This window comes from Saccopteryx leptura, chromosome 6, assembly GCF_036850995.1.
Source record: "Saccopteryx leptura isolate mSacLep1 chromosome 6, mSacLep1_pri_phased_curated, whole genome shotgun sequence".
NCBI classification, from domain to species: Eukaryota; Metazoa; Chordata; class Mammalia; order Chiroptera; family Emballonuridae; genus Saccopteryx; species Saccopteryx leptura.
In genome coordinates, this window is record NC_089508.1 from 69,704,396 (window position 1) to 69,729,109 (window position 24,714).

Genomic DNA, 24,714 nt, shown 5'->3' on the forward strand with positions numbered 1-24,714 from the left:
TATTACAATCCATTCATTTTCTACTGTTCATGTTCATGGTTGCAGGTGGCTGGAGCCAATCACAGCTGTTCTCCGGGACAACACCAAATTTTTATTGGATAATGTGTAATGAACACGGGTTGTTGTATGGCTCTCATGGAATTACATTTTAAAATATGTGGCGTTCATGGCTCTCTCAGCCAAAAAAGTTCCCGACCCCTGGCCTAGGCTGTTCTTGGTTCTTTTTATCATTTAAGGAAGAAAGCTATTGTTCTTATTTCAAGAATTTGCAGTTTCTTGTGACTGTGGTGCCTTGGTAAGGAAAGGCCTTCTTTCTCTCTGATCTGATCTGTGGAAAACTGAGGGCTCAGTCCCAGAATGTTCTAGAAGAGTGGAGTTGACAATGCCAAGGAGATGTTTTTCCTGGTCATAGAGCTATGATTAAAATGTATTTGGTTTTAGTACTTAACGGCAAATCTGATGCAACATCTGGAAAACCCATAAATGGCTTTAGATATATTTAAAAGGAGCCATAATCTTTTCATTTAAAAATAGTCACAGAGCAAAATATTTTGTGTTCATCTAATCCAATCTCAAAAACCTGAACTCTCTCAAAGAGATGTTGAACTAAAGAGTGAAATCCATTTCCTCTATGCATTTATTCTTTGGCATCCTCAGGGTTAATTGTTTGCTTCCTCTGAGCTGAAATTAAGGATGTTTGGAAACAAGAAGTGTTACTGTTCTGCATCTTAACTGTTGCTTGAGCATACTTAGCTTTCACCCATAAGAGAGTTGAACTCCCCCCTGTAATGGTTAGAAAAACACACAGACCACTGCTCATTCGTCATGTTTGGGAAAAACAGGTGTGAACTCCAAAGATGTTTGCTTCTCTCCCTCAGCCAAGGTCTGATAAAAGTTTGGTAAGCAGACGTGGTAGCTGGTCACCCCTTCCGCTGTCCACTCCCATCCTCGTGAGCTCAGCGGTTCTCACAGAGGAAGCCATCCTCCTTCTGAAGCCAGCCTCTGGGGAGCTTCCTTTTGTTTCTCCTGGATTAACCAGTTCTGTCCTGGCAGCAGTCAGCCACAGGCAACTGCAGAAGGAGAGACCCTTCTGGGCTTTTGGTATTTTTCCAAGAAGCGTTTTCGCTTCCAATTCCTCACTGGTAGTGAAACTGCCCTCCTTCAACGTCTTCCTCTTTTTCTGATGAGGTGTTGGCTGATTCTGATCTGTCACTTAGTTGCTTCCGGTAGTGGTAAGTGGTCAAGAGTGTTTTTCTGGGAGTTGATCTCAGGTTTTCAAGAATGTCCCCAAGAGACCCAGTTTGTTTTCTGTGTAATTATTAGAGCTTTCAGAATAGCCTTGCTTTTCTCATTGAGATGGTCATGGCATAGGTACCTGTTTGATCTTCCTGCACTGCTAGGAAATATACCCTTTGGGGGAGACTGTTAGTCCAGGCTGAGGTGAGTCAGTGGGGAGCTTTCAAGGGTTGGTGAGACTAAGGGGATTATTAGTTTTGTGCTATTTGGGGCTCTCTTTTTCTCTTTTCCAGGTTGCTGTTTTTATCTTCCGTGTGGCTGAGGCTTAGCAAATAGTCTTTTTCTCCTTTTACTAAAAAATAATTTTGGGGAAAGTTAGTTGGGTTGGAGAAATAGGACATTTTCCTTGTTTTTCTTTAAAGTTGAAATTTTTTATCCTGTTAGTGTCACCTATTAAATGGCAATGGGAGTAACATCAATGTCCATTTGTTCTTGGTCTGTGGGTGTTTGTCACTTTCTTTGCGAGGAGCTGGTTTCAGTTTTTCTTAGGGGGTTTGCACCCGGTACACCTATTCAAGGTGTTTATTCTGTGGTTGAATCATGCTTTGGACATAAATAGCTTGTCACTAAGCTCTCCCTCTGAGGCTTGAGGGATATGTTTTCAGTTCTGAGATTTGTCGGAACAGAAATAATTGATTCTTCTAGCTGTTTTGTTGATAGACATCAGGGAGTCTCAGGTCCCTGGTTAGCAATTAACTGTTTTGAAGAAAAAGAGAACCAGCAAGAAGCATTAATTGGGGGTTGAAGGTTTATTAGAAAGAAGATGAGAAAGTATGGTATCACATATGTGGTTCTAACACCTGTGCCCACAGACTGTCACCTTTGCTCAGGTGTTGTTCCACGCTACTAGCCTTTACTGCAAAATGTGAATTCAGAGTAATTTTTTAAACATGTACTTCTTTATCTTGTGCTTTTATGTTGTTCTATCGTGTGTACATCATTCAAAAGGAGAAGCCAAGTGATTTTTGGGGCTCCTGGAAGATTTATCTTTTTTGGAGGATTTTATTTTGCTTTTACACAGTAAACTAGACATTTTCATTTAGTAGAAAAAGATTTAACTTACATCATTTCAAAGTAAACTGGAAATTGTAGCTCTCTTTGAAATAAAACTTCTTAATGTATATATTATGGACACTTGTACAGCATGTACAAGAAGTAGATACCAGGATTTGCTTTCAGGATTTCTCATGAAAAGTCATAGAAGATGGTAACCACCAAATGTTACACATTTATAGCACATGCCTAAAGTCCAACTTAACTTCTTAGCAGTATTACATTCTTTTCAAGTATTAACAAAGAAATTTCTAAATGTTAAATATTATTGATCATTGAATTTTTGGAAACACATTCCTTTCCTAATTTGAGCCCCCTTTTCTTTTGAAGATGAGTGTTCCCTAGGACCCTGTCCTTGTCCTTTTATCGACCATCCTCACCTATTGTCCTCTCCTTACTTCTCTTTATTCTTGTTCTTCCTGAGTGAGATCATTCATCCCCAATGACTTCAACAATTCCTTACATGTTGATTCCTGTCTACAAATCTGCCTTCCCTTTAGTGCAGAGGATATTTTTCAACACTCAAGAGACGTTTCAAACCTAATGTTTTCAAACTGAACTTATGCTCCCACCCTAGTTCCAGCTCCCACCCCTTCTCCTCCTTCTTGCTTTATGGCTGTATTTGTCATTTTAGATAATGGCACCTCTATACCCTCATTGTCCCAAGTGATAAACCTGAAAGTCACCCTAGATTTCTCCTTATTCTGCACCCCAACATATGGGCCTTTTATAAAGTCTTTCACTTCAACTGCAGAAACATTTCCAGAATCCAGTTCCATTTGCCGGTTGTCATTGCTCCCCTGTCTCTTTCTGAGCCTGTCCATATGCTGTGAAAGTAAGTCTTCCTAAACACTCTGACAGCACACACTTGCACAAAGAGATACAAAGGAGCAAAGACAATGGATGGGGGACTGGATTCTAATCATACATTCTACAGAGAGACTGCTCCTGCCTGCACATTACCTGCAGGATCAAAGAGAAGATCTTGGCCATAGCAAAGCTCTGTGTCACTTCATGTATCAAATGGGGATAATGATAGTTTCTGCCCATAGAATTTGATGAGGATTAAGTGAATTGCTCTATATCTGGTGCTTAGCATGAGGTCAAGTACCCAGTGAATGATAGTGATGATGATGATGACAATGATGAAGATGCTGACTTCTTTCAGAATCCATCTATTATGTATTTTGCCAGCCCCAAATCACAGCACATTCCTCCATGCTTCCTATGGTCTGGTTGCCAGGACTGTCACTGCTTCCCAAACATCTTCTCTTTTACACTTGATTTTTTCACACATTGCTCCTTTTACCTGTCCTTACTTAATTTTTTTGACAAACTCTTCTTTTTCTTTCAAAAGGAGTCAACTTGGAGTCACCACCTGTGAGGTCTTAGCTGACTTTGCAAAGCAAGCTTGGTGACTCCTTTCCTTCTGACTGCATTGTTCTCAGTCTCTTTTTCTATCATAACTGTGCCCTTGCCATTCTAATGGTTCTTCCAGGTAAATACTGTCTTGTCGTCCCCAGACTGCGGGCTTTATTTTATTTTTTTTAATTTTATTTATTCATTTTTTTAGAGAGGAGAAAGAGAGGGAGAGAGAGAGACAGAGAGAGAGAGAGCAAGGAGAGAGTGACAGAGAGAGAGAAGGGGGGAGGAGCTGGAAGCATCAACTCCCATATGTGCCTTGACCAGGCAAGCCCAGGGTTTCGAACTGGCAACCTCAGCATTTCCAGGTCAATGCTTTATCCACTGCACCACCACAGGTCAGGCCATGACTGCAGGCTTTTGAAGGACAGAAATTGAGCCCAGTGATCCTTGCTACCCAGCCCACGTTTGACATAGAATAAACATCTGATGAGTGATGATTGAACATCAGTAAGGATGGTTCTCAAAAATTTTTTTTTTTTTTGTATTTTTCTGAAGCTGGAACCGGGGAACGACAGTCAGACAGACTCCCGCATGCGCCCACCCGGGATCAACCCGGCACGCCCACCAGGGGCGACGCTCTGCCCACCAGGGGGCGATGCTCTGCCCCTCCAGGGCGTCGCTCTGCCGCGACCAGAGCCACTCTAGCGCCTGGGGCAGAGGCCAAGGAGCCATCCCCAGCGCCCGGGCCATCTTTGCTCCAATGGAGCCTTGGCTGCGGGAGGGGAAGAGAGAGACAGAGAGGAAGGAGGGGGGGGGGGTGGAGAAGCAAATGGGCGCTTCTCCTATGTGCCCTGGCCGGGAATCGAACCCGGGTCCCCTGCACGCCAGGCCGACGCTCTACCGCTGAGCCAACCGGCCAGGGCCGATGGTTCTCAAATTTGATAGGAGATTAAATTTCTATTTGTGAAGAGTTAAAAATAAACTTAAAAATAAAAATAATAAAAGGTTTCTTTTTTTTGAGTATTATATTAATTTTGTAGCAGAAGGCACCGTGCTAATATCCTTACAGATACGACTTGATTTAAATTGCTGAATGATCCTGTGAATTACCTTGACTGTCCCTGTTTTTTTTAAACAATTATTATTTTAAAAAAGTTTTAAATTCATTTTAGAGAAAAGAGAGAGAGAAAGAGAGAGAGAGAAAAGCAGGAAGCATCAACTCCCATATGTGCCTTGACCAGGCAAAGCCAGGGTTTTGAACTGGTGACCTCAATGTTCCAGGTTGACGTTTTAGCCACTGCGCCACCACAGGTCAGGACTTGACTTTTCCTGTTTACAGACAAAAAAACCCAGGGCTTATAAGGAAAGGGAGCTTGCTGGAGGTTACAGAGCGAGCAGGACCAAACCCTGCCCTCTGACTCTCATGCCTTTTTTTTTTTTTAAAATAAACTCTGTCTATTCTGAAAGATAGTGAATAAATAGGGAACTGAGGGGAAGGAATATGACCAAGTCAGAGGAGACATGTTTGGGGAGAAAGGGAGGGTGAGGAGGAGGGTGAAAATGCACACAGGAGGCAGGGAGAACAAGCTGGGAAAGGAAGAGAAAGGCAAGAGAAAAGTTAGAAAACAGGCAGAGGATACACACGAGGAAGAAGGGAAGCAGAACTTTGTGGCTGGGTAACAGCTGCATGCCTAACAGAATATAAACAGATTTCAGTGTTGACATGACAACTCACAACAAAATCAACCTGATATATAGTATTATATGAGAAATAGAGTAATTTATTGTTGAGGCATGGTAGTTAGATATAATCGCTAAGCAATTTATAAATTTGGCTGTACTAACCATCACTTTTATAAACATACATATACACACACAGACTGGCTTAAAATTTTTTTCTTTTTTGCTTCTATTTTTGCTGAATATCTACAACCTGTGAGCACAAATGGTTCTTGGCAGCTATCACTGACACCAAATATGATTCAAATGTTATCTACACCTTCTACCCTACATCATACTCAAAGCTGCATACACACAGGGCGGAGGCCCAGGCAGGTTTCTTATCCTTCATTGATCTCACTTTCCAAGGCTGAGATTTCCCTGCCCCACCAAGATCTCCCTTCCTGGGGGTCTCGGCGCTGTGCTGCAGTGCCCCCACCCTCAGGGCCCTGCTCTGGGGATCCCAGGAATATTCTTGGACTGGCAGCATGCTTGCCAGCAGATATGACTACCAGGTCTTTGTGTCCAGAGAGGACTCTCAGTGGGGCTTTGCTTTTCAGCCTCTGGGAACCTCGGGCAAGCAGGAGGAAAGGGCATGGGTAGGACCAGGGAAAACGAAGGGCATCGTGAGGAGAGAAGGGGCTGGTTCTCTAATCCTGCCACTGCAGCTTCCCATCCTCAGACCCCACTACTGCTTAAGCAGGTGGGCTCTTCAAGGCTCACCTAAGCTCACTTTAGTGCTGGCCTCCTGGAAGCCCTGCTCCTTCCCGCTCTTGTTTGGGTCAGTCTTCAGAGAGGTGTATTAGGTTGAAAAACAAGTACTGTCCTGAACACTATGAAGGAAAGATAGGGAAACAGGGAAAGGAAACTGGAAGATTGAAAGAAGGAGGAAAAGGAGGGAGTAGGAAAGAGATTCGGGAGGAAGAAAGGAGAGGAGGGAACATTTTTATAGCATGAACTGTATATATACTTGTATTTAACCTTACAACACCTTTGGGAGGAAGGCATTGTTTTCTCTATTTTACAGATTCAGAGATTGAGACTTTAGGAAGGGAAAGTGACTTGGTCAAAGTAATACTAGATAGAAAGGAACTGAGCTGGGATTGAAATCCTGTCGTCCCGAGAGTCTCCCTGTATAGTATACAATGTCTTCAGAGGGGAAAAGGAAGCAGAGTTGGGGAAAGAGGAAGGCAAGCAGAGCAGAACAGAGCCTGGAGAATCAAGGGAGAAGGACACGAGGTCTTCACATGGGTGAGGTCTGGGGTTGGGCTTATTGAAGCTGGGTGAGTCTTTTCCCTTTGGCCCATCTACTCCCTGAGCCCTGAAAACTGGAGAGAACCCAGCACTTGAGGGAACTAGAGGATTCCTCCCAGCAGGGACGCTCCAGCTCTTCCCTAGACCCCCGACATGAAGCCAGGTAGGGAGGGGTTTATCTGAGCTTATTCTCTGAGAGAGCTGCCAGGAATCTGCCCCATGCTACTCCCCTGTCCTGGCTTTGACAGCTTTAATTGCTTCTGTCTCTTTCCCAACTGCCCTGGCCCCTTTTCTTTTCCAATCTCCTCCAATTCCTTTGCCTTTCTGTCATTTTACCTCACAGTTTTGATCTTTCCCTTTCCACTAGTTCTGCTCGCTCGTCTATCCCCATGGCTCTGTCTTCCTACCGTAAACACACCGTCTCTTTCAAGTCTGCGTACCCACATACACGTTATCTCCTTTATCTTACTGTAGAATGTCTTGAAGGAATGACATTCACTGTCCTCATTTCATCCTAACATTTATCTAGGTACTATGACAAAGAAAATTCAGAGGGCTGCCTTAAAGGTAACTCATATAGCACACTTTCATTGTGGGTCCTGTTCCCAACAGACCCTCCGGGAAGGCGCTGGGGCTTACAGAGCTTATTTGCCCCAAATCTGTGATGAGTTAGTGGAAAAAGCAGATTCCAACATCTAGCTGGCTCCAAAGGACAAGCTTTCAGCCACCACATCCTGTTGCCCCTTGAACAGGTCAGTAGGTTGACCCCTTGGCGGCCTCGTGGTAAGTTTCCTATGGCCAGGATTCGTTGTTTGTCCTGGAGTTTTTGGACCATAATTCAGTAGCATACCAAAACCACATCTGCTTTCTGTGGCAGACTAATATTAGCTCAGGAGCCTGAAGATATAAAGTAAAAATGACAATGTATTAGTTTAAAATGTGTAATAAAACCGAGCATTGACATGTACACTTCAGCATACATGACTAGTGTATGATTTCTCTGCTGGTCAGACTTTTGTGGGAAAATAAGTTATTATCAACAGGTTCCTTAGTGATCATGAAATTGGAGTAGGGGAAATTAACTATAATAATTTGATTATTGAGTGGTCTCAAATCATTAAGGGGCATCTCCATTTTAATCCTTTGCTTAAAGTGTTGACAGAGGTGGATTAAGGTCGGCTGAGGGCCAGGGTGCTGAAGAAAATATTGGGCCCCTTAAAAAAAAAGAAAAGAGGGAGACAGGGAAAATAAAAATACATGTTAACCATATTTTTAAATAAATAAAAAATATTATATACTATTAATGTTAAAATTGCACATCTGAAACCAAACTTGGTGTCATTAGAAAAAAGTGTAAATTTGGGGTTTTGCGGGGCCCTTCAGAAGTCGGGACCAGGGCATGCGCCCGGGTGCCCGCCGTTAAATCTGCCTCTGAGTATTGAGTTACCTGGGTATACCCATTTTCACTACGAGTAGGTACCTGCTTGTGGAATCACAATACCAGCTGGATGCCCTCCTCTGCTGCTTCAACCTGGATGTCTTGTTATCACCCTCAAGCTCAAGGGGTCTCAAACCAGCTCCTTATTTTTCCTGAACTATAACTATTTTTATCCATTAGAATTATTTTCTGTGACCAAGAGTCAAAACCTGAACTTGAAATGTAAAAAATAAAATAAAATAAAATAAAAATTATTTTTTTGTGTAAGCATAACTTTTAATCTTTTTAAAAAGAGTAATTGTTGCCTTTTTAAAATAAATTAATATGTGTAAAGCTCACAGTTATTGTTTTTTAGCTACTCCTTTCTCTTCTTACTTTTCCCATTCCACTATTTCTTATAAAACTCACCCAAGGACTTTCACACAAGAAAACCACCCTTGTATAAGATGAAGTCAAGGCGGCCCTGGCTAGGTAGCTCGGTTGATTATGATCCCTAACCTTTTTTGGGCCACGGACCAGTTTAATGTCAGAAAATATTTTCACAGAAGGGCCTTTAGGGTGGGACGGATAAGTGTATCACATGACCGAGACAAGCGTCAAGAGTGAGTCTTAGACAGATATAACAGAGGGAATCTGGTCATTTTTTAAAAGTAAAACATCATTCAGACTTAAATATAAATAAAACGGAAGTAATGTAAGTTATTTATTCTTTCTCTGCGGACCGGTACCGGTCCACGGCCTGGGGGTTGGGGACCACTGGATTAGAGCATTGTTCTGAAGTACAGAGGTTACCAGTTCAATTCCTGGGCAAGGCACTAGATGTTCCTGTCTCTTTCTCTTTCTCTCTCTGAAATAAAAAAATAAACGTTAAAATAAAAAAGGAGGGGGGAAGGCAAGATCTGCCTAGCAACTTTCCTTTCCATTTCCTCTGCTTTGGGGTGATTTCAGAAAAGAAAGAATGTATCCACATAAATATTTGCTTTAACACTTGTAAATGGTTGGATTTCAAAATCCTAAATTCCTGTTTCTAGAGCTAGATTCCAGTCTAGCAAACCTTTTCTCTCACCTGATATTGTTTACTCTATTTCCTTAGACCTTCACTGATCCAAAATTTCAACAAAAGTTGACTTTTTCTTTATTCCAACATCCTTTAGAAGTGAAACAAATATCAGCTGAGGTATTTTGGTGAGTTGATAAATGTGCAAGAATGAAAAGGATTAAATTTCACTTCCTCTAAGGCAGTGGTCCCCAACCTTTTTTGGGCCACGGACCAGTTTAATGTCAGAAAATATTTTCACGGACTGGCCTTTAGGGTGGGACGGATAAATGTATCATGTGACTGAGACAAGAGTGAGTCTTAGACGGATGTAACAGAGGGAATCTGATCATTTAAAAAAAAATAAAACATCATTCAGACTTAAATATAAATAAAATGGAAATAATGTAAGTTATTTATTCTTTCTCTGTGGACCAGTACCAAATGGCCCACGGACTGGTACCAGTCTGCGGCCCGGGGGTTGGGGACCACTGGTCTAAGGGATACTAGAATCTCTTACATTAATTAGTATGACTCCTTGAAAGTGCTTGGATTGTTGCTGTTACAAGGAAATGATTGGATTGGAGGAAGCATAGACCCAAATGTCAATTCTTAATTTTTGTTGGAACTTTATGTCTTAAAGAGTAAAAACAGTTGATTGAGATCATTAATAAGAGATAACTTTCACAGGTCTCACAGATATATTGTTGAATTCATACAATGGTGATTATGTTATTACTCTGGATTAATTACCAAGTAGAAAATATTTTGTACAAACCAAAAATGGCTAAAATTTAAAAAATGAATTTATTCAATATCTTTAAAATGACAGGTTTCAAAGATACTTTGGAAATGATATTAGAGAAAGTAAAAGCAATGAAATAACCGCATGACTTAAAGGTAATTTTGGGAAGAATATGATATGGTTTTATGTTTGATTATCTAGGGGCTTTTAAAATGAGAAGTTCTTAGAGGAGGATCTAAAATAAGAGGGGAAAGGGTTACATGGATACTTTGCTTTTTAGTGACCTTTATGTTGCAGAAATATATTTAGGTTCATCTTTTGTACTGATTAGCCTTTAGTACTCATCCCTCAGAACAATCTAGCAAACCAATAAGGAGAAAGAAAAAATAAGTTGGCCAGTGGCCAGTACTCTTATTAACTTCTTGAAGGGTTAACTTTATTTTTTCTGCCTGCATTTTCATTGCCACCTGTCAGGGTATAAAGTCCCTTTTGCTATCTTGCTTAAAGAATTGCTCTTCCTTTTAACCACTCTAGGGACACTGAGCCCACGAAAACAGAACATGTATACTTGGTCCCCAGGAGAGTTAACAAGTTGGCTTAGAACTTGCTGATGGGCCTTAATCTTCTGGCCAGGTAAGGCCACTAGATCTAGATGTCATTGTCACAGAATCCATTCATCCCTCTCCCTGTTGCCATTTTTATCTGTTGTTGTGACTATTTTTTGGAACAAGGATAGCCTTTCATGGACAAAATCCCACTTTGTCCATGTTATTTCTCACAGAAAGTCTTCACCTCAAAATATCCTTTTCGTGAATCTTTTTTTATAGCAAGAGTGCCTCCTCTAGTCTTCCTCCCCAAGATTTGCTCATTTCCTCCTTCTTTCCTGTGCTCTTCAATTTACCTGCAACACTCTTCTTACTGTTAATCAAATATTGCTCATCTCTTGGGAATCCTCCTAGGCTGGATGTAGGGCTGCACAGGAGGATGGGGACCAACCAGAGGGAGGGAGCAGCCAGGAAATCCATGACAGCCCCTAGTTTGGGAAGATCTGAGACATTTTGGCACTTGGAGCTGGGGATCTGGGAAGGGACAGTTGCTGAAAGGGGAGTGCCTTTTAACATTGGGAAGCCCTTGTGCTATTCCTCTTAGAAACTGAAAGCACCAATAATTTTTTCTCATTTAGTAAACGCTTATTGAGCATTGCTACAGGCCAGGTTTATTAAGCATTGCTATATGCTAGATACTGGAGATACAGCTATGGACCAGACAGATGAGATCTTTGCCTTTCTGGAGTGTGTGGACTAATGGGGAAACAGCCAATATAATAAACAAATATGTTCTAGAGTGATAGGGACTCCAAAATGGGAAATTCTGGATTCTATGGGTACACGTAGGTGTGCTCCTATCTCTGATTTGGGGTAGTAGCAAGACCATTTAGAGGAGGCAATCCATGAGCTGATATTGGGAAGATGAGTAAGAGCTAGTCAGGTGAAAGGGTTGCAGGTGGGGTGAGATGGTAACAGGCAGAAGGAAGAGCATACATGAAGACCCTTGGACAGAAAGAAGTATAGATGTGAGGGGATACAAGGAAGAATGAGGGCAGTGGAAAGAGGGAGCAGAAATCAGGTGAGAAAGATGAGCAGGGACAAAGTTGCAGAGGGTCCAAAAACTCATGTAAGAATTTGCTGTTTTTTTCTAAGGCCAATGGGAGGTGATTGAGTGTTCTAAGCAGGGGTGTGACACAATGCCGATTACCTTTTATAAGGATGAGTCTGGCTTCAGTGTGGACCTTGGTCTCTAGATGGCCAAGGCTAGAGCAGGGAAACCTATTAGGAGGGATGCAAGAGAAAAGCAACCACTGGTCAGCAGTCATGTCTTAGATCAGGGGTTGGGAACCTATGGCTTGTGAGCCAGATGTGGCTCTTTTGATGGCTGCATCTGGCTTGCAGACAAATCTTTAATAAAAAAATAATGATGTTAAAAATATAAAACAGTCTCATGTATTACAATCCATTCATTTCCTACCACTCATGTTCATGGTTGCGGGTGGCTGGAGCCAATCACAGCTGTCCTCTGGGACAACACCAAATTTTTATTGGATAATGCGTAATGTACACAGGTTGTTGTATGGCTCTCATGGAATTACATTTTAAAATATGTGGCGTTCATGGCTCTCTCAGCCAAAAAGGTTCCTGACCCCTGTCTTAGAGGCTGGGGAAGAGGGGAAGGGGGCCTGCCTTGGACAGCTCTGGTGGCAGTTGGTAAAAGATGTGGGAGAAGGAACAAGAGAGTTATGTATTTGAGGACCTGCCCCTGCTTCTAGCAGCACCTGCAGCAGTATCCCCATCTTCTTGCTCAGATTTTTCAGTTTTAATAACTGGTCCCTAGAAAAACAGTGAGTTCTGGGGGGCATGACAGAGTGAAGTATTGATGGTTTCAGGTTTTTTAGACTATTGAAGATTTATGGTGCCGCAGTGGTCATTGATAAACTTTATTGGGTCCTCTTTTCTTGATACTACTAAGCCAGAGCATTGCTCTTCCTCTTTCTTGGTGTCCATATGACTGACCAACCTCTAAATGTTTACTGCATCTGGCCACACCATGGCTTTGAGCAGGCAGCAAGCAAGTATTTTCTCTTTCAACCCTCTGCCTACCTTGTTACATGTTTGGAAATATGCTTGAATTCATTTTCATTGTCTGTTGGGTTCTAAATGTTTGAAAGCATTTGTTTGCCCCTTTATTTATATATTAGAAACCTTTAATGAAGTTTGCTATGTGAAAGAAATCAGACCACATGTAGGGAAAATAATGAAAGATAGTGATAGCATTGTTTTTTTTTTTAACTTCTTTTTTTGTAATATTTTGTAGAAGACTATATACAAGAAAATAAATTAAGGAAATTTTTTGTTTCTCTAAAGCCTGGACAATAATTTCCTCTCACATATAACTCCCATGGTTTAGCAGTGGTTCCCAGCTCTGGCTTTGGGAAAGAATCACCTATAGCACTTGAATAAAAGGCAGATGCTTATATAAGTGTCTAATCACTGTGTTGTACACCTGAAGCTGATATGATATTGTATGTCAAGTATAACTGAAAAATGAAAAGGCAGATGCTGGAGATTCTTCACCCCTAAGATATTATGATTCGTAGGGTTTGGATATATTAGAAAATTTGGCTCAATATTAATGTCAAATTGAATAACACACTTGTCTTAAGTTTGTCTTATATAGCGTTTCTAGTATAACTAGATTATTTTTGTACAGAACTGTTTTTATCTAGTTAGATTTAAGCCTGATAAATAAAATCTGTTATTCTGTACCAAGCCAATGGCTTCCTAGACACCCAGATTTGCTAGGAATAAAGTTAAAGAATGAAAATTTACATCTAATGAGCATTTTTCAAATACTAATGTGTACTTCCCTTATTTTTTTTTTTTTTTTATGTAGACTGACTGTGGAGGCCTGGTGAAAAATAATTAGTGCAATAATGTTCTGCAGGAAAAAGAAATCACCTGGTAAGTATTGAATTCTTCAGATGATACAAAGTGAATATGATTTTTAAATTAAATTAAATTTTATTTGGTGGAGGAGTAATTTATATACAAAAAACACACGAATCTTAAACGTTCAGTTTGATGAGCTTTGATAACTGTATACACCCATGTAACTACCATTTAGAAACAAGACACATATCATTTCTATCACCCCAGAAAGCTTCCTTATGCCCCTTTCCATTCATTCTCCCTGCACGCCATATAACTATCTCCTGCTTTCTATTGGATTAGTTTTGCCTGTGTTTGAAAGTAACATAAATGAAACAATACAACATATATTCTTGTGTTTTGCATCTTTTACTCAGCATAAAGTTTTTTTACATACATCTATACAGTTGCAAGTACCAATAATTTATTCTTAATGTTTTCTTTCAAACTGATATTACATTGTATGAATACATCAATATTTAAAGCTAAGATCACCCAGTTAGAAATAATTTTGGTTCATGATGGCAGGAAACAAGTGTTCTTTTGTTTGGGTAATTGGTCTAGCTGAGCAGCATTAACAATATTCCAGTTTCTTCAACATAGCATCCCTGCCAGAGAGTATCAGTGTTCTCTTTTGCCTCTAGTTTATCAGGGACAGACAGTTATGTGACTATTCTTTAATGCACTTGTATTCAATTAATTACTGCTGTATTCTTTATATTTGACCATCGACTTTTTAGAAACTAAAGGCAGGATGAGAGTTTATCTAATGTGCTGTTCCTCTATCTAATAACATTCTGACAGGTAATTAACCTACTTCGATAGGCACTCGTTTCATGGTGCAGTCCATTCCCTTTCTGGCCACTTATTTATTGCAGCATTCAGCCTCATAATGAGCTGCAATCTATCTCAGTGTAGTTCCTACCCAGAAGTCATTAGTTATACCCTCTGGGGGAATGCTTTCATATTCTTAATGCCAATCTGAGAGTTTAGAATTATTGTCATCATTGTTTTCTTTTTCAAATGAAATTAAATGATTTCTTTACATCAAATAACTAGCATGACTTGAAGGACTGACATGTGTGTCACTATCATTTGTGTCATCATCATTGTGAATGATGCATCTTTAGGTTATGTCAGTTCCTGTAGGTCTGACAATAGACTGGAGAGCTTTTATAACCTAAAATATTCATTCATTTATACTGTCAGTCAACAAATGTTTTTGAGTCCCTATTATATGCAAAGTAGTGCTGGCCTCTCTTGACTTCAAGTAGCTTTTTGTGATTCAATAAAATATGTGTAGCCTCACACAGTTGTTAAGGTTACAGTAGCAATGATAACTTAAAAACAGTTTACTAAAAAACAAACAAACAAACAAACAAACAAACATTTACTAAACAATACTACAAGTGGTATATTTGCCAGAGGAGAACAGACTAGAAACTTTCTAATCAGCCTAGAGTTTTCAGGAGAAAAATCATGCAGAAGTGGTATTTTACCTTGATGAGATATATAATATCTGCAGCATTTAATTAAGGTATACCTACATTTACACAACAGTTCATAACATCATCAGGAAGCGTGGGCCACAGTTGATGTACATAAAAACATAACAGGCCAGCTATAGTATGAGAGAACAATTATTTTCTCCCAGATATGTTTTATTATTTATCATCTCCACATTTCTGTCAATCTCACATTCTTCAAGATGGGCAGAATTCCAGCTAATGGACTCAGATATTTAAAGCATTATGATTACAGTCTACTTTCTTTCTTTTCTTTTTTTTTTTTTTTGTATTTTTCTGAAGCTGGAAATGGGAGAGACAGTCAGACAGACTCCCGCATGCGCCCGACCGGGATCCACCCGGCACGCCCACCAGGGGCAATGCTCTGCCCACCAAGGGACGATGTTCTGCCCCTCCGGGGCGTTGCTCTGCCGCGACCAGAGCCACTCTAGCGCCTGGGGCAGAGGCCAAGGAGCCATCCCCAGCGCCCGGGCCATCTTTGCTCCAATGGAGCCTTGGCTGCGGGAGGGGAAGAGAGAGACAGAGAAGAAGGAGGGGGGCGGTGGAGAAGCAAATGGGCACTTCTCCTATGTGCCCTGGCCGGGAATCGAACCCGGGTCCCCCGCACGCCAGGCCGACGCTCTACTGCTGAGCCAACCGGCCAGGGCCTACATTCTACTTTCCATATAACTTTGTGGGAGGCTTGAAGACAAATCATTTTAAAGCATATATGTGCTTTTCTACAAAGCAATCAAGAAGAGCATTGTTCATTTGTAAATTACCTAATTCAGATTTTATGTAGTTTGGTAATATGGGAAGCAAAAAAAAAAAGCAGATAATTAGAGATTTTCTTTAAACTAGCTAAAGCCGTACTTGACTCCACAGTGAGGGGGTTGTGGAGACAGCACACATGATTGCAGGGAAGCCCTTAATATATCATGGGGTGCAGGGTGGGAGACATCAGACCACGTCACTCGCCTTTTGTGGGTCCTTTCTCAAAAAAAAAAAATAATATATTAAAATTATATTTTATGATTGTAGGTATAAAGGCAAATATAATTTAGATCAAATTCATTATTATGTATTCATTATTACTGTATTTATTTTTTTCTTCTGATCATAAAACATATGAAAATGTAAACATTGTTGTGCGCTCCTAAAAGTATTGTGAACACTAGGCACTGCATCTACTGTGCCTACGAATGAGACAGGTCTTTCACTGAAGTTTATATGCCCGTTTCTCAGGCATTTCTTTGAGCACACACTGTTTAGCAGGTACTGGGTTGGCCCTGCGGCGGCAGTAGAGGGTTGGTGATATAAAAGATGAATAAGATGTGGAAACTACCTGTCTAGATACCATATCAATGCCGATAAAAGGACGTGTCTGTGTATTAGCATAGGTGTTTAAAGAGTGTTGTTTCTCCTTGGGTTTCTCTCCTTTATGGAACAGCAACAAATCCAAAAGCTGTTTCTCAAGTAGTTTTGCAGTTACATTTGTGAAGGAATTAGTTTTTGGTTGAACTTCCTTTTTGTCTACCGTAGTAATTTGTCTGTAAAATTGGATCTATATAGTTTTTATTTTTTTTATTTTTTATTTTTTTTGTATTTTTCTGAAGCTGGAAACGGGGAGAGACAGTTAGACTCCCGCATGCGCCCGACCGGGATCCACCCGGCACGCCCACCAGGGACGCTCTGCCCACCAGGGGGTGATGCTCTGCCCCTCCGGGGGCGTCGCTCTGCCGCGGCCAGAGCCACTCTAGCGCCTGGGGCAGAGGCCAAGGAGCCATCCCCAGCTCCCGGGCCATCTTTGCTCCAATGGAGCCTTGGCTGCGGGAGGGGAAGAGAGAGACAGAGAGGAAGGAGGGGGGGGGGGTGGAGAAGCAAATGGGCGCTTCTCCTATGTGCCCTGGCCGGGAATCGAACCCGGGTCCCCCGCACGCCAGGCCGACGCTCTACCGCTGAGCCAACCGGCCAGGGCCAGTTTTTATTTTTTGTCAAACTTGTCTCTTTTCTTAGTTTAGCTAAAAATGAGGCCAGTGCAACGAAGTGCCAATCATTACTGGTCCATCAGTGACATATTTATGACAGTGCTGGCTTTCACAAAATCTCTCTCATCACCTTGGGTTTAGCATCAGCTAATTAGCTCGCCTACGTTTTAACAGCTTTGAGGGGTCAGAGGAGAAAGGGCATGGGGAATGTTTCTGTACTAGAGAGGAGGCCTCGTATTGGGATCCCAGCAGCATCTGACACAACACAAAGGGTGATGGGGGGGGAATTGGGGTGGAAGAGACAGTGATCTGAGCCCTTGTGGTTAAAATATACTGCTCATAAAAATTAGGGGATATTTCAAAAATGAATGAGGTGATAAAATATCCTCTAATTTTTGTTAGTAGTATTTTACTTCTGCAAATAACAAACAAACAAACAAACAAACCAACAAGCAGTGTAAACATATTTCTAGTGCTACTCTCAGGGCCTTGGAATGGAAAATGCAGTGAGGTGAGCTGAAGCTAAAGCTTCAATGGCTTTACGGGAAGTCTGCTTCTGGTAGAGATCAGAGGTCAGACAGGTAACGGGGTAGATGTGTGAGGATCAAGCAGGGCCTTGAAGACCTTTGTAAACACTCGCTTCTCTTTTGAGATGAAGTGACGTTGGACATTTTGAGTGGAAGAAAGAGATAATTCTTGTGATAGACAGGATAATATCAGCTGCCCCAAAATGTCCATGTCTTAATTCTTGGAACCTGTGAATATGCTCTCTTCTTACATGAGAAAAGAAACTTTGAAGATAGAATTAGGTTAAGGATCTTGAAATAGGGAGATTATCCTGGATTATCCAAGTGGGCCAACGGTCTTTTTTTAAAAAAATTAATTTTAATTTATTGTGTTAACATGGATTCAAGTGTCCCACTCAATATAACACCCTTGTTCCCCAGCCACTTGCCCCCCATTATGCCCCCTCTGTCCCCCCCTAGTTTCCTCCCCACTTCCCTCTGGGATTTGCTGTCCTGTTATCTGTATCTATGTGTTATGTATATGTAATCTCACTAATCCCTTTACCTTCTCTGATTCCATCCCCTCATCCCTCTTCCCTCTGACAGCTGTCCCTCTGCTCCCCGTGACCCTGCCTCTGCCTCTATTCCATTCCTCAGTTCACCTATTACAAGGGTCTTTATAAGAAGAAAACAGGAGAGTCGAGGTCAGATGGTGATGTGACAGTGGAAGCAAAGGTCAGAGTGATGAGGCCATGATCCAAAGAATGCGGGCAGCCTCGGAAAGCTGGAAAAAGAAAGAAACAGAGTCTCCTAGAGCCTTCAGAAGAACACGGTCTTGCTGAAACACCTTGATTTCAGCCATTGAAGAACCATTTTTGGATCTGAAGTAACTAAGTTTGTGGTGATTTGCTAGAGTAGGAATAGGAAATTAATGCATTTAAGAAAGGACCACTCTGTTGCTCTATTGAAGACAGCTAACAGGGATAGGAGCAGAAACTCTGATTCCCAAGGGGAGGCTATTATAGCAGTCACAGGGAGAGGGGAGGTGGCTTGGACCAGAGTGAGGGCATAGGACAGTGTGAAAAGAAAGCAGATTTATGTTCTTCTCCTTTATATCTCTTTTAAAATATGTATTATTTGAATGCTTCGTGAATAGATAAATAAAACAAGGCTCCTATTTTTTTTTTCTTTTTTGTTTTTCACACCTGGTCCTACTAGGAGGAACAGCTGAGAAGGCATTGGAATGTCCTCTTGCAAAGCCCAGGGTTCACCCCATCCTAGGTGGCAGACCACCTCTACCAAATTCCTTCACTTTTTGGTAAATGACTGCAGCTCTGCCTGGCTAAGGTGCCTGGCAGAGCAGCCGACCACCCCCCACAGTTTGTGTACAGCATAAGTTCCCTTCAGAGCTGCCTGGGACAAGTGGGGATGCCTTGTAACAGCCCAGTTGGACTTGACTTTCCTTTTCTCTAGTTCCCTAGGCCTTCCCTCTGCTTCCTTGCTGTGCTGGTATTTGTGTGCACTTCTACCCTTTGAAGGAGATCCTTGTCTCAATGGGTTCTCCTTCACTGCCTCAGATAGACCCTTGCTGAAAGGCGTTCAAGAAATATTTCTGGAATAAATAAATCACTTTGTCTTAGCTCCAAAAGATTTTATTAGCCACATGGATTCAGGGGTCTGAGACACAGAAACCAATACGTAGAAAATAAACTCAATTTATAGTCCCACGCTTTTCAAAGTGATAACCACAGCTATGAAAAACACCGTTTCCTGTGCAACTCTGAGGTATCCAGCAGATGAAAGACCTTCTCAGATTTTTTTTCTCATGTGTCTTTCTTTTCCACCTGGGTTTTTTCCCTCTCACTTTGTGACAGGTGGCTTGCTTTCGCATGGATGGCTGGACTTTGTCTCACCATGGAAAGTTAGATGTCCTCTAGCTTCTTCTAGGCTCTTAAGATTCTTAGGGTTGATTTTTTTTTTTTTTGCTTTTTGAATGGGGTGCTGTAAAAAGATAAAGCTATTTTCCATCTTACAGAAAGCATTCTGATCCTGGCCCAGTCCATAAAAATGCATTTTTTTTCTTATAAAAAATTAAAATGTAAAAGAATAGATAAATAAACAACAGGCTAAAACAGTAAGTTTTGAAGAGGGTTTGGGGGAGTATTCTCAGCAAGGATTGCTCAAAGGCTGCAAGGAGAAGGCAGATGGATTTTCCAGGAAGGCCTCCATGGTAAATAGAGAAGCCTAGAATCAACACAATGTAAGAGGTCTGAGGATAACAAAATTACCTGGGAAGGAGGCTCTTCTTTCTTCCCTTGATATCTAAATATAGACACACACCAGTTTACATTTCCCAGTCATCTCTGCACAGTCCCACTGACCATCTCTTTACACACAGAATTTCTTTCAAGCTTCTTTTATAAGGGATGCAGTTTGGAGTTGGGTTTCTGATTCTACTTTATAATCTTGCTAAGTCTTTTCTTCATTTGAAAAGTGGGGATGATAATAGTATGTACTGAATAGGATTATTTTGAAGACAGATGAAATAATGCATGTAAAACACTTCATACAGTATCTAGCTTTCACCATGTGCTCAATAAACCTTAGCTCTTATTCTCATCATTATACCATAGTAAATCTTAAATCTCCAGTTATGAATCTATGCATAGAAAGCTACATGCCAACGGCTTATATAAAGATTTTATTGAGTGTACTTGTAACTTGTATAATACACTGCTCACAAAAATCAGGGGATCAGGGAACGTGTCGATACTCCAGTACTTTCGGCCTTTTGTATAGTGTATTTTCACCAATGAAATAAAAGTTGGTTTTGCATCTCACTTGCATGATCGAAAAATTTTCTTTGACTTGTTAGCTTTTCTGATGTTCTTGTTCAATAAAAAAAAAATCAAATGCTTCTTTTTTTAATCACTTCATATTCATTTTGAAATATCCCCTAATTTTTGTCAGCAGTACACAATTCATGTATGCTGGAAGGAGAATGAATCGATAAAAATTTTTTATATGTCATTGAGAAGTTATAGTAAGCCATGGGATGAATAAAACTCTCAATAAATAAAAATTTCCAGATATCTGGACCTGATGAGCAAACTGGTTTAGTCAAGAGGAAAACATACCGAAGGCCCTTTATTACTTGTTTGAATCCCCGAATGCTGTTTATAAGCTTTTTTTGTGAAGACAAGAATAAAAAAAATTGTAGAAAGATTTTTTTTTTTGCTTTGATTTTCTTAAGTTTGCTGCTTATATGTCAGTAAGTCCCACCAGCTGCAGGTCACCACTAGATTTCAATAGGAAACCCTGATTTGGGACACACATTTTTCAATCGTAGTGGAGTGTGCTGTTGGAGTCAAACCAGGAAATCTTGGAGACTGAAGAACCCTTTTCTTCAAAGCTCTCCCCACTCATGTTCTTTCATGAATTGGTTTGGCTCCCAATGATGCAGAGCATATTGTGAAGAATGAAAGAAAATTAGGAAAGGAATAGCTTAAGTTATTGATTTGGCTTGAGGAAATTTTTCTGAGATCTGACCCAACCCAAAAAACCATCACCAACAAAACCCACATGTCACTCCATGTGCGGAGACATTCTTCAGCTTTGAATTGGGGCCAACTTGCTCAGGAAATATCAGTCCATGCCCTCAGGGTTTTATACAGAGACCCCAAATTCTCCACAATGTTATTTCATGATTTTGGGGCTTTAAAGCCAACTGTTTGAAGGCTGTCTCCTAAACCAAATTGGGTGAAGGACAAAATGCTTTGCTATTCATTGAGGGAAACAGTCATGTTTGTTATCTGGGAACTCATAGTTGCTATAATCACTCACAGGTTCAAAAGAAGCTTTCTAAATCTTACTCTTATTTTTGATCTTCCTAGAAGAGCTGCTGCATTCACTAACTAGTCCTAAATGCTAAGGTGCTATGAATTGTTATAGACAAACTAATAAAGGAAGATGTAAATGACTCGACTTCTCTTGCCTACTGAAGTGGAAGCTGGATAATATTTAATTTACTATGGTAAGAGGGAGAAAAGCCCAGATTAAGAGTTGGGTGTTGCCTTAGAGGACCTGGAGTAGAATCAATAGGTGTTTGCCAACTTCTACTAAAAACACTCAGAAAATTACTTCAGACTCTCTTGGGAAATAGTACTATAAACAACTTTAAGACTGACTGTCCAAGCTTGGGTGGTTTCCATTTTTGTTATTGTCTTTAACAAAAAGTTTTCTGGTATTTCTCTGTTTACAAAGTGCTGTCCATCCATTTTCTCACTTAATGATGGCAATACAAAGTGGCATAGTTTACTGAGGAACCTTTGGTAAAGAGTGGCTGTGAATTTAATCATGCTGATGTGGATAATTTGTTGAAAGGAGATCTTGGGCCTCTTGCTTCAAGATCCAGGCCTCAATTGTATTCCTATGACTTGGAATTGAAGTCTCTTAAAAAGGCAGATGATTTGGACTTAGAAATGGGAGATGCAGGGGCCTCAGCCACCTTCCCAATGTGGTGCTCTGCATTATGTAAGAATGGCTTCGAGATGCTCAATGGCCGGCCATGTAGGATTGTAGAGATGTCCATCTCCAAGATGGGCAAGACAGCACTGCAGTCAGGATCTCCTCTCCACGGACATCCTTCTGCTCAATCTCCCCGCCAAGGTCCACCGGGTTGGTATTGACACTTTTTCTGGGAAGAAATATGAAGATATCTGCCTGTCAACTCATTATATCGACATCCCCAACATCAGAAGGAATGATTTCTAGCTGAGTGGCATCCAGGATGGGTACCTATCACTGCTCCAGGACAGCAAGGAGGTGCAGAGGACCTTCATCTACCCAAGCGAGACCTTGGTGAGGAGACTGAGCGGAAGGACATTGGTGGAGAGGAGATCCTGACTGCAGTGCTGTCTGCCCTGATGGGGGAGGCTGCTGCTGCAATCAGGGCCACGGCAACATCACTGGCTCTGGGGTGGCAGGGGTGGCGGTGGTGACCCTCTAGCCTGCAGAGCCCCTCCCTTAGCCTGGCCCAGCTCTGGCCTGCCTTTAGAGGGACTCCCACACAATTTATTTGATGTTTTATTTTTATTTCCCCCATGCCTTCAATCTGTTGGGGAGCCCTTGCCCTTCACCCTGCACCCTTGGCCAGGAGTGAGTGAGCCCTGGCCTTGATGAAGCTGCTATCTTCCCTGCTCCTACTATAGCCCGGTGGGGAGAGCAGGAGGGTGCTGCTTGTGGTTTAGGTTTTTTTTTGTTTGTTTGTTTGTTTTTAAGTTTGTTCTGGAATCAGAAAGCTGTGGAGTCTGACAAATGGTCCTTGTGCCCTCCCCTCCACTCATCCCTGGTATGGTCCCTTGTTTCCCATAGAAGCACGTACACAGACTGGGACCAGCCTTCTCCCATTTCTGTGTCTCTCTTCAAGTCCTTTTAGCAGAAGAGGGGACAGGAGGAGAAGGAAAGAGAACTGCCCCTCCTCAGGCATCTGGGAGGACCCTGCCCACATGGGCTTCACCCTTTCCTATGGGCTCTCTCCCCAATACATTTGTTGAAATCAAACCCGAATAAAGCTACAAGTTTAAAATATATATAAGGTCCAGGCCTCTTTTTCTTATACAAGGGCTCTTTCATCAAACTCTCATTTTTATGGGTCTGAAAAGTCTTGCTCACAAGAGAACAACATCTTGATTGCAATTAAAAATTTCCAGCAGAGTTGTGTTATGTCCTTCCCATCTCTTAAATTTGTCTTAGTGATTTGATTGCACTTTTGGTTTTTCTAGATGCATGTCATCTTTCCAAATAAAAAGACAAGCATGCGTGTATACATAAGCAGATATGGTTTTATTATCTGAAACCAGGAGTGGCTCAAACAAACCATCAGCCCTATCAGATAATTGTTTTGGGGTGGAAATGGATAGGCTACATGTCATTAATCTGGAAATAAAGGTTACTCTTTTTGGTGAAGGTTCCCTAGCATTTAACTGGTTTATAAATGACCACTTTATAAAATAAATGAGGTGTCCTCATTAGTTATCTTGACCCATGGAACAGGAAGCACATGGTTTGAAGATAAGCATTCTAAGAATGCTTCATTGATATTTTAGTTTATTTGATTGAGGCAGACATCAAATTATATTGGCCTTTCAGAGTGTTGGGTAGTGAAAGCTATTTCTATCACCTACATGGAGTAGGACTTTGAAGACTTAGTTACCTATTTTTCTGTACTCTGGAGCAGACTCAAAATAAGTGTCTAAGATAATTCTGTCTCTGCTAATGGATCTTCTCTTGGCTCATTGAAATGCTGAAGGACAGCTTCCTATCCAGCCACATACATATCTTTCTTAGGTTTCTCAGCTGCTACAAAGGAATGCGAACATGATTACCAGCTTGATTTTCTGTCTTATGAATAGTGTTCAGCTAGCAACACAGCATAGCCACTCTCTAAGTATTTTCCAGGAAGTTCAATCTCATGCTTACAGTCATTTTCATAGTCAGCACAAGTGCAGTTGAGAGAAATAACAATGAGGACGATTGTTTGAAAGACACGTAGTTCAATTATTCATCTAAATTTTCTAAACTACATTCCTGAATTTAATCAGCTTAGCATGAGACTGAGTACAAAGATTCTCATTGGGTCCTCTAAATTGTGTTTGGAATGATACCTTTAGGGTTGTTACAAAACACAACTCTAGAAAACTTACATTATGTTCTTTGTATCAAACAATGACTCCTGTATGAGGATTTGTTAGAGAAATGATTGTTTGAGCCAAGAACGAATACATAATTATACTTTTCCAGAGATATTGGTTTATTTTTACTTTACAGAATATAAAATGGAGGGCAACAGAGAGGCCTTGTCTTTTCCTGTAGAATTTGTGGTTCACCTAGAACAGGTGTGTGGGTCATCATGTTAGGCATTTTGGTTTTCATTATTGACTCTAGTTGATTATCATTGTTGCTTCTATATTTTCTTTCATTCCAACTCACTTTTAAAATAATTTTTTTTCTGTTACACATTCTTTTTTTTTATTGATTTTAATTTATTGTGTTTACATAGATTCTAGTGTTGCCCCGAATGCATCTTCCCTGTATCAACATCTCCCTTGCCTCCCTCCCCATAGCGCCCTCGCCCCTTCCCTTCAGGTTTATCCCATCCTATCATCCCCTTTCCCTCTGTCCTCTTTTCCTCTGGTCTCTTTGATCTCTCCTCTGTCTCAGTTCCATTTCTCAGTTCACATTGTTCATTGGATTCCTCAAATGAGTGAGGTCATATGATATTTTTCTTTCTCTGCCTGGCTTATTTCACTCAACATAATAGTTTCCA

General features: G+C 41.0%; 1 protein-coding gene and 1 pseudogene across 1 annotated transcript in view; both read left to right on the forward strand.

The window, feature by feature from the left end:
• Positions 1-1,338: 1,338 nt before the first annotated feature.
• Positions 1,339-24,714, forward strand: part of ATP8B4 (ATPase phospholipid transporting 8B4 (putative)) — a 268,241-nt gene continuing 244,865 nt past the window's right edge. Inside the window, exons 1-2 of the mRNA XM_066388296.1 lie at positions 1,339-1,440; positions 13,354-13,421. Coding sequence (XP_066244393.1) covers positions 13,394-13,421 — 28 coding nt within the window. The 5' untranslated portion in view covers positions 1,339-1,440; positions 13,354-13,393. The remainder of the gene's footprint in view (positions 1,441-13,353; positions 13,422-24,714) is intronic.
• LOC136375902 (eukaryotic translation initiation factor 5A-1-like) lies at positions 19,281-22,387 on the forward strand (annotated as a pseudogene).